Source organism: Etheostoma cragini, chromosome 14 (assembly GCF_013103735.1).
Source record: "Etheostoma cragini isolate CJK2018 chromosome 14, CSU_Ecrag_1.0, whole genome shotgun sequence".
NCBI classification, from domain to species: Eukaryota; Metazoa; Chordata; class Actinopteri; order Perciformes; family Percidae; genus Etheostoma; species Etheostoma cragini.
Window position 1 is genome coordinate 4289014 of NC_048420.1, and position 9692 is coordinate 4298705.

At 41.3% G+C, this 9692-nt stretch overlaps 1 protein-coding gene across 3 annotated transcripts in view; it reads right to left on the bottom strand.

Annotated features, from left to right (window-relative positions):
* Window positions 1-9692, bottom strand: part of gatad2b (GATA zinc finger domain containing 2B) — a 57157-nt gene that overhangs the window by 13088 nt on the left and 34377 nt on the right. For all 3 annotated transcript variants that reach the window (XM_034891416.1, XM_034891418.1, XM_034891417.1), the window contains exons 2-5: window positions 5895-6275; window positions 2655-2784; window positions 1249-1380; window positions 61-189 (exon numbers count right to left, since the gene is read on the bottom strand). In XM_034891416.1, coding sequence (XP_034747307.1) covers window positions 61-189; window positions 1249-1380; window positions 2655-2784; window positions 5895-6274 — 771 coding nt within the window. In that variant the 5' untranslated portion in view covers window position 6275. The remainder of the gene's footprint in view (window positions 1-60; window positions 190-1248; window positions 1381-2654; window positions 2785-5894; window positions 6276-9692) is intronic.

Below are 9692 nucleotides of genomic sequence, written 5' to 3' on the forward strand. Positions count from 1 at the left end.
ACACACACACACACACACACACACACACACACACACACACACACACACACACACACACACCTGTGCATTGCGTAGGTTCTGGGGCTCAGGGTTGTGCAGGCCCGGCCTAACAGGCAGCTTGCCCAGGCCAGGAGAGTTGTGGATAGGAGGAGGCTGCACAGAGGATGCAGCGTTCTGAACCACGGGGACCTGCAGGCAGCCAAACAAAGCTTTATCAGGACAATATGATTCCTCTACTAACGTGTGTATTGGTAACCCGAGGATTTTACTTCACATCCATATTTAGATCATATTACATGTTATTTCAGAATAACAGAAAATGAATCGATGCTTAAAAAAGAATTGGTGTATATAGGCTTTACAACAAAAAAAAATACCACAGTGTAGAATAAAAACCTCACGGCCTAAATGCTGGTATCGGTACGGGAAGTACTGGAGTTTATGCATCAATCCAATGTCAATATAAAGTCCAATAGAAAATCTATGTTAAAGTAGTTAATTTATGTTCTTTTTCCGTTATAAGTGACTGTCAAACTGGATGATAAAACAAAGTTCTGTGGCATTCATTGTTTGAGAGTTTAACCTGAGCCAGACCAACAACAAAGATAGAAATCATATCGCAGCCATTTAGGGAGAGTAGTATACATATGTTGAAACAATAATAAAATATATGAACCACTGGTATCGGATCAGTACTTGGTATTGGCTGATACGCAAGTTCAGGTATCGGAATCTGGAAGCAAAAAATGGTAGAAGACCATCTCTAATGTATCTGTAAGCAATGTGTAAGCATCACTGATGTTGCAGGTGGTAAAGGTGGAGCTCAAATACTTTATATTAAAGCAAGACTGATAAATCAGCCAGGCCAATATATCAGCTGAGATCATCTTATTGCAAATCTATACGATAGATATGGTGTGACATTTAACGGTGTAGGAGTCAACCTGTCAGTGCTCTCTGAGGACAGAGAATGCATCAAAACTGATGTTTAAAAAAAAAAATCTTTTCTATCTTTATCATATTCTTTACACTTATTAAAGTAACTATGTAGCAATGTAAAAAAGTAACAATGTTTCCCTCTGAAACGTAGTAGATTAGAAGAGTAGGATACTATGGGAAAAGCCCAAGTACATTAAAAGCATGCAATTGTATTAAAGTATACTACTGGAGAAAAGTGTAATTCATTTTATTCCATTACTGATTATTCGAGGAGCAGGCAGATGCATCAAAGCGACCGGCAGCACTGACCTTCTGCACCACATTCTCCTTCTGCATCTGACTCTGTCGAAGCTTCTTGAGCAGGACCAGCCGCGCCTCCTCCAGACGCAGCTCCTCTCTCAGAGCTTTGATCATCTGCTGCCTCTCTTCTCCCGTCTTCCCCTGGAAATCACAGTGACACACACAGGTAGGTAGAGTAGCCAAAAATGGTACTCAAGTAAAAGTACTTTTACTTCAGAATAATATGACTCAAGAAAAAGTTAAAAGTAGTCATCCAAATAATTACTTGAGTAAGAGTAAAAAGGTGCCTGGTGAAAAAACTACTCAAGTACTGCGTATCTGTTGAATACAAGCATTCAGTCGGAAAAGTAATCATCTTTAGGCAAATTATAGTTCATCCAATCAACAAAATAAAGTTTTAAGTATTCAGTATTAAGTACAAAATAGCTTGTATAAACCATGCTTTCAATATGAGGCTGGGGTTGTTTCTCCTTGTCTGCGTTGCCTTGCCGACGGCTGAGTCTGACATTTTTGTTTTGCTGCGACTGTAAAGCTAACCGGTCCCACCGCTGAGAATGAGCATTGTCTCGTGACGGGACTGCTCAACGCCATTTGATTGGTCACGTGGTAGAACCTTTAGGATGTCTCTCTCTCTGACAAAGTAAAACCTACGCAGTAGATAAAAACAATGATGTGTAGAATTTCAAAGAGGTAAAAAGAAAAGTAGAAAGCTCATTGGAGCTTAATGTAGCGGAGGAAGAGTACAGTTTCATCTTCTCAAATCTACTTAAGTAAAAGTAAAAAGTATAGTGATTTAAAAGTACTCCTAGAAGTAAAATTACTACCCCTCTTTGGTGACACCTGGTAACCAGATGGCAACCTAATATGCACCTTTGAGCTGCCTAAATGCGCCTTTAAATAAAGGAAATTGTGATGGTCTAATTGTAACCCTAACCCTAAATCTTAAACCTTTAAACCTCTAAATTTTTTTTAGTAGTAGTTTTTATTCTTTACATCTTAAGTGAGTGTTGTACTTTGAGAGCAAAGATTAAATAAAGTAAAATTCCTTGTTCGTTAACGCAAGCCTGGCCAATAAAGCGAATTCTGATTTTGATTTTATTTAAAAAAAGATTATTATGTTGAGGTATTTTTTGTTTCTCTTAACATGTACATTATGACATTTTAGTAGTGAGTCCCTACAATTCATTTTAATTTGACTATATTTCCTTTGATATTTTAAATTGTTGTCACTTCCTTTATGCGTTATAGATACTGTAGCCCTGTATAACGCGCTATAGATTTCATTTCATACTAATGCATTCATGCCGTTGATTAATCAAGGGCTATTGAAACTTCATTATGACAGCTCCAAACTGATATTAACTCAGGTTGAAGACAGCCGTGCAATACATTCAGCGTATTCCTTAAAATTTTACCTTAAACATGTCCAGGTTGGCCTGGTGCAGGCGTTCCTCAGGGCGAGGAGTTGTTCTGGGACTGGATGCCTCGTTGTCTGACAGGATGATAACATCTGGAGACGGAGTTCGTCTGTCATGGTCCGCATCACTATGTGGTAGAAAAAGTAAAAAAACAAAACAAAACAAAAAACGTCCTGTCAACTTTTCTAACATCTAAAATGCATGTTCATTATAAAAATGTGCCAGTTTCATTGTTCTGGACAAGCTCTGAGGCTGACATGGGACTCAGTTTGTCAAGTGCTCCTAGCCGCTGTTAAGGTGGCTGGTTTGTGAATGGTCCTTCACAAGTCTCTCCACAGATGTTTTCTTTTTCCGGAGTGGCTTGTTTAGCCTAACTGACTGCTGAGAGGTTTGTCCTTCCTGCAGGTTCTCTCATCTCTGGAACAAGGTTGTAAGGTTCTGCTATACCCATTTCCTACCAAAAAATTAAATAAATCCACATACACACACTATCTAGCGGGTGTCTGCAATGGAAAAGGTTACAATGGGCCTTCACTCCCGGGACAAATGACTCTTCAGCTCTGTTCTGGCGCGATGCTGTGAGGCATGTCAGCTCCGTTGGTAACTTCGGTCATCTCGGCCGCAAATTCTGTTTGTCTCCACCCAAGCAGTGCCAGAACATCAAAATAGTCGGTGCAGAGTTTGAAAGAGAGTTTTGTGTGTGTGTTTGTGTGTGTGTTTGTGTGTGTGTGTGTGTGTGTGTGTGTGTGTGTGTGTGTGTGTGTGTGTGTGTGTGTGTGTGTGTGTGTGTGTGTGTGTGTGTGTGGTGGAGCGGGTAACGTGACTGCAGAGTAAATCGGTCTTAGCGAAGTTTAACTTTCTCAAGCTTAGATATTAAGTGAATGTACAGCAGAGTTGCACGTTCAGTTTTGTGCACTTAATCACAGGAGAAGTTAACAACACCTGTTTCCTCTGACGCGTTAGCGACATTGAAAGTGATACAGCAGAAAAAAAGGTCAGGTAAACTCTCCTACTGGCAAAAGAAGAGGAATCTATTGGCTATTTCTAGCAAGTTAACATATACATGCTAATTTTGTTTGAAAAAGGTGTTGAATTTCTGTTTCATGTCCAATAGGGCTGGGGACGATATGATGTAGGGCTGGGCGGTACATTCACTTTTTAAAATTAGAGCCTGACCAATACATCGGCGGGCCAATATTAACGGCCGATTTAAAGGCACTTCCCGATTTATCTGTAACAGCATTTATGATGACCAATGAAAATAAAATTAAAAACTGAATTAAAAAAACGTATAATAATATTAATAATATTATAATACACACACACGCACACACACACACACACACACACACACACACACACACACACACACACACACACTAGGTAAAAGTAGTCAGTAACAGTAGGAGTCAGTTACATCTGACCAGTAGGCCTTTTGCACACATCTTTATTGTCATGTGTCATTCTGGGGCTTTTTATTCTATTTTCCTTATTTTTGTTAAAATAAAAAATAACAAAATAAACATCTCTTCATAAAATATGTGTGTGCTGCTGCACTTCCCTGTGTCTAACAAGCATAGTGTGCTTGCGCTGTGCACGAACCTAAACACATTCTATTAATGTAAATGGACTGTATTTATATAAGGCTTTTCTAATCTTACCAACTACTCAAAGCGCTTTTACATAGTACAGGAACCATTCACACACATTCACAAAAATTTAGACTTTAGACCAGCTTTTTGTTGGTCAATGGTGCGTTCACTTCCCGCTGCCTCACGATAGCAATACGCCAAGAATTCACCTGAACACACCTCCTTTTAAGACCAGCATGCCCATGGGCGCAAAGATGGCTGCAGGAATGGAAATGAACAACTACGGTCTTAAATTAGCCAAGACAGATGTGTCGGGCTTTGTGCTGCGCCAAGTGCGAGATAGGGTCCTACATGTTAGATCAGGTGTTCAGAAAAACAGTAACAAGGAGCATAATAAGGGGAATTAACCATTCATTTTCAAGAGTACAATTGTGATGTTGAACACAGTGTCTGGCCTGCAGTTGTCACTGACAAGATAACTCCCACTGGCAAATCATTCAATTTGTAATTAAGGTTAATTAAGGTCTGTCAGTTGGCCAAACTACAGATGTGTATGTACAGTTAACACTCGGCCAAAACTCCACCTATGAAAACAAAGCACTCTGTATCATGATATACAAAAGCATAGCACACCAACTAGTGTAGTGAGTGTCTCTTGGTTAAACTATTTTGCTGACTGAATCACATCATTTTCAGCTTGTGAGGAGCTAGCTTGGTAGAAAAGCTGGGCGATACTGAACATGAGTCATGGCTGTGCAGTAGCTCTGTGAAATGTCTGGGAAGCTAGTGGTAGCTCAAGCAACGTCAGTGCAGAGCCATAAAGAGTCGTCAGTCACACATGTCAGATCTATTACTTGACTTGCCATTTTCTGACACTTTAAAGACCAAACAACTAATCGATTAATACACAATGAAAATCCTAAATTGCAGCCCTATTTACAAGCGCAATATTTTAGATATGTTCCCCAAACTGAACAGCACTACATAAAGACAGTGGTCAAAAGTAACTAATGGTGACTAATCACTAGAAAACGCAATACCAAGTTATAACCGACCGAACGGTGTTTTAATGTGTTTGGTTACTTTATCAGAGCCTGGTGTTGTGTGCTTGTGGGATGTAATCGAGATACACATAGGGGATGGGTGGCCAGAATGGCTGCAGATTGATCTCCCAAATCTGACTTGAGCAGGGCACACAAACACAACTTTCAGGAAAATACCAAACTGTCAGGAAGCTGCTTTGCTGGACATAGCACAGCCACAAATATAGAGCCCAATGTGTTGTGTGACACCATCCAGCAGGGTAACAGCTGAAAAGAGCACCACTCACTGGTATGAACTCTTTCACGTAGAATGGAACTATTATTTTACACAACACATGTTGAAATGCAACAGTAGGAAAAGCACAGGTGGAAAGAATTTAGATGTGAAATAAATGTTGACTTAAGGGTCCTGGTATTGTTCATGCTAGCCCATTGTCATGGTTTACTGGGACACCTGTATAGAACAGTGCCACCATACTTGTTATTAGTAACATTTGTACTTTTCCTACTATGACAAGTCAAAATGTCTGCTTACCTCTCTCTTATGTATTCTTTTAGTCCACTGTGGTTCTTATGTGTAAATGTGCTGTTCTTATTCTCACCATCTTCTCCCAGCGCTCATATCCACCGGCTCATCCATGATGTTTTCCTTCCCATTCTTACTGGGTCCAATATGGCTGCCGTGGCCTCCCAGCCTCAGACTCCCATTCAGTTTCTCCTCATAAGCAGCCCCCATTAGGCTCTGGTGGTGGAGGCTGCTGGCTCCGGGACCCTTTCCGTCTCCCAGGGGCCCTGCAACCTCAAGGGCTGCCAGGTCAGCTAGGTCCTTGCGTTTAAGAAGCGCCAGCATCTTCAGGCGCTCCATGGCCTCGTGGCCCTCCATTTTAAGGCGCTTGGCCAGCGCCTCCTCTCGCTCGCTGGGTGACTCCAGGCCTCGCTTTAGCAGGTTGAGCCTTAGCGCCTCCTCAGACATCCGCTCCATCCTTGAGTAGAAAGAAGAGGGGTTAGCAGAGCCACATTAGCAATCTGGATCTCAACTACCCCACCCCCACCCCCTGGAATTAGGTCAAACACCTAAATATGCTGGCGCTGGTATACTTAATCCAAAGTGTTTGCTGAATGGTGGTACGGCTCAACTCAACCAATTGAAACACTCCAAATGTCTCCCAGGAGAGACTACTGAGACTATGTTTCCCCCCTCTCTGTGGTGACTCCCTTTTTTTACTTTGAATGAATTTCTTTTAAGAGATTAACGTTCTTTTTGGTCTAGCAAACGTAGTTTTTTCACATGTTGTTGCATGTGAAAAAACTAAAATTCATCCATTTTAAAAAAACTTAAAATTCATCCATTTTAACTGGATGAATTTCTTTTAAGAGATTAACGTTCTTTTTGGTCTAGCAAACGTTGTAGTTTTTTCACATGTTGTTGCAACAACAAGAAAAACAACACCACCACACCAGATCTAGCTAGGCCTGTAACAAAACAACAGGCACGCCGCACACACTTGTTTGGGCTTGCAAGCTGGCCATAGAGTAGTAACGTTTTGTGTTGAGTGAATGGCAAGCGTGAGATAATGAAATGGAGCCGATAAGATTCTGAATGAAAAGTTTACTTTTTAAAAGTTGGCAAATCCACTGACAAGACCAACGTGTTTTGTCGTTGTGAACTGAGCTATCATTGCAGCACGTCCAGTCTGAAACACCACTTGATGGCTAGCAGCAAACTACATATAATTAACAGCCAGAGGTAGGTTGAGTAGCCAAAAATGGTACTCAAGTAAAAGTACTGATACTTCAGAATAATATGACTCAAGTAAAAAGTAGTCACCCAAATATTTGAGTAAGAGTAAAAAATGTGCTTGGTGAAACAACTACTCAAGTACTGAGTGAGGTCTGATTTATTTATTTGAACACAAGCATTCAATCAGACAAACAAAAATACAAAATAATCTTCTTTAGGCACATTATAGTTCATCCAATCCAAAACATAAATTAAAATTATTTTATAAATTACAAAATAAGTAAAGAGACTATCACATCAAATTTGGATATATATAACAATAACAATTAAGGAACAAAATAACAATTAAGGAAAATTACCTCTAAGTTTCCCCAAGTTACATGTTGTTTTTGAATGCTGAAATGTCATGCCGTTTTTTTTTGTCGACACAGAAGACACCACATAATGTAGCTGCTGTTTGGCACTGTTACTAAGGTAACCATGCTTTCAATATGAGGCTGGGGGGTGTTTCTCCTTGTCTGGTTCTGCGTTGCCGACGGTTGATTCTGACATTTTTGTTTTGTTACGACTGTACAGCTAACCTGTCCCACTGCTGAGATGGAGTATGGTCATGTGACTGCACAACACTGTTTGATTGGTGAAACAGTCAAGTGGTAGAGCCTTTATCAAAAAGTCTCTCTCTCTGTCAAAATGAAACATTAAAATGAGGCGTACCGGGGGGGGGGGGGGGGGGGGGGGGGGGGGGGGGGGGGGGGGGGGAAATAAAAACATGACGCGTAGAATACCAAAGAGGTAAAAAGACAAGTAACAAGCTCATTGTAGCCTAATGTAGCATAGGAAGAGTACAGTTTCTTTTTCTCAAATATACTCAAGTAAGTATAGTGATTTAAAACTACTCCTAGAAGAATATATTTTTTTTTTTTTTTAAACGTACGCATGTAACTGTAACAGAGTAAATGTAACTCGTTCCTACCCACCTCTGCCAATAGCACAACTGCATAGACAAACACTGTTTTATTGTACACCGCATTGTTAATAATGACACCTGAGTTCATGATATTAATGATTTTTAAATTTTTATTTTCAGGTTTACCTGACAGACAGTTGAATTCCTGAATAATAAGAATTTTGGTGCAGAGTTTTGAAATGTAAACCAATCCCCCCCAAAAATGAAATGAATTTGAATGGTGTCTACATACACATATACTATTCTTCCGTTTGCATAGGAAATAATCAGCAGTAATGACCTTATGTGTAGTGGTTATGGAGAGAACATATCCTGTACCCTCTGTGTTTTTGGTCCTTGCTTGTTTGGCAGCAGTGCATGGTTTTTTCTAGGTGTAAATAACTGAATCCTTCTCCTCCATTATGACAGACAGTGAATGATGTGCGTAGCCAGACAACATGCAAATGGATTCTTTACTTTCCAACACTGCACCACAGAATTAACACCTGGACCGTCACTGAATTAGGCAAAAATGTTATGTGCGGCAGAGCGTCAGTGACTGTAATTCAGACAAAGATTTAATTGACGTTGGCTGGCGTTGTCCGATCATTTCCCCTCATCTATTGTATCACCGTGATGTGGCTGCCAGCGCTCTAATCTCTTCATTCTGTCCATAACGTCTCTGTTATCCATGATATCTACAGCAGCCTCTTCAACACAGGGAGGAGTCTTAATGATCACGCAGTACTGCCCTCCCCGCCACTTTTTCTTCTCTAATTAATTAGTGACGCAGCGGTGGAGCCCAGTCGTCGCCTCCATTTGCTGGGAGAAAAACACAAGCAGCCCCGGCAACCTCTCTGCCGAGTCTCCACCTTTAATGAGCCAGAAAGCACCACTGAGAATGGCGCTGATGAGCCAATCAGGGTTGGCCTTGTGCTACGCGTCAGTAACTGGCACCTCACACCCTTCACCCCCCCCTCCCAGCCACTGCCGCCGCCTTCCTTTACATAATATAATGACTGTTTCAGTCAGCTGCTACACACTCTTTCTCCTTACCCTCCGCCTCCCCCTAATCCCTCCCACTACCTCCTTACCACCCCACCCCTAGCTTTAGGCGCTCTGCCAGGCCAATGCAATAAAGGAAAAGAAAAGCAGACATTGCGAGAGAGGGGCACAAAGAGACAGGGTGGAAGCTGATAGAGGCCAAATGTAGCTCCACCTAGAGCCAAAAACACACTTTTGTATTAATCCAATACCGACAAAGTTGGGCAGGCAGACATCTTTATTAAAATCTGACAGAAGGCTCCTCATAGTGGTAACACAGTATTATGTGTAGAGTACTACGTGGAGCAGTAGTAGCAGCCGCCCTCTGTCATAAAACAGAAGATACAAAGTGTACAAACATCCACGTACAGCACAACATTCCAACAGAAAGCAGGATTTTGTTACCCACTCTCCTGCTCCAGCTGTGTAGTACCACAAAGAAACCCATCCCTGCTCCTTTACCCTCCCCCAATTTCTCAAACCCTCAAGTCTTTCCCTCCTCCCCTTTTTTACAGTAAAAATAAACACATGCTTACTTTCAGGGGCCCCTTAAATGTAGCCAGAGCTGAGAGCTTCATTTGTTAATATTACATCAGCCAATCAAAAGTGGATATGGAGCCTCTGCAGGCATGCATGTGTGTGTGTGTACGTGTATCGAGGGGGGGGGGG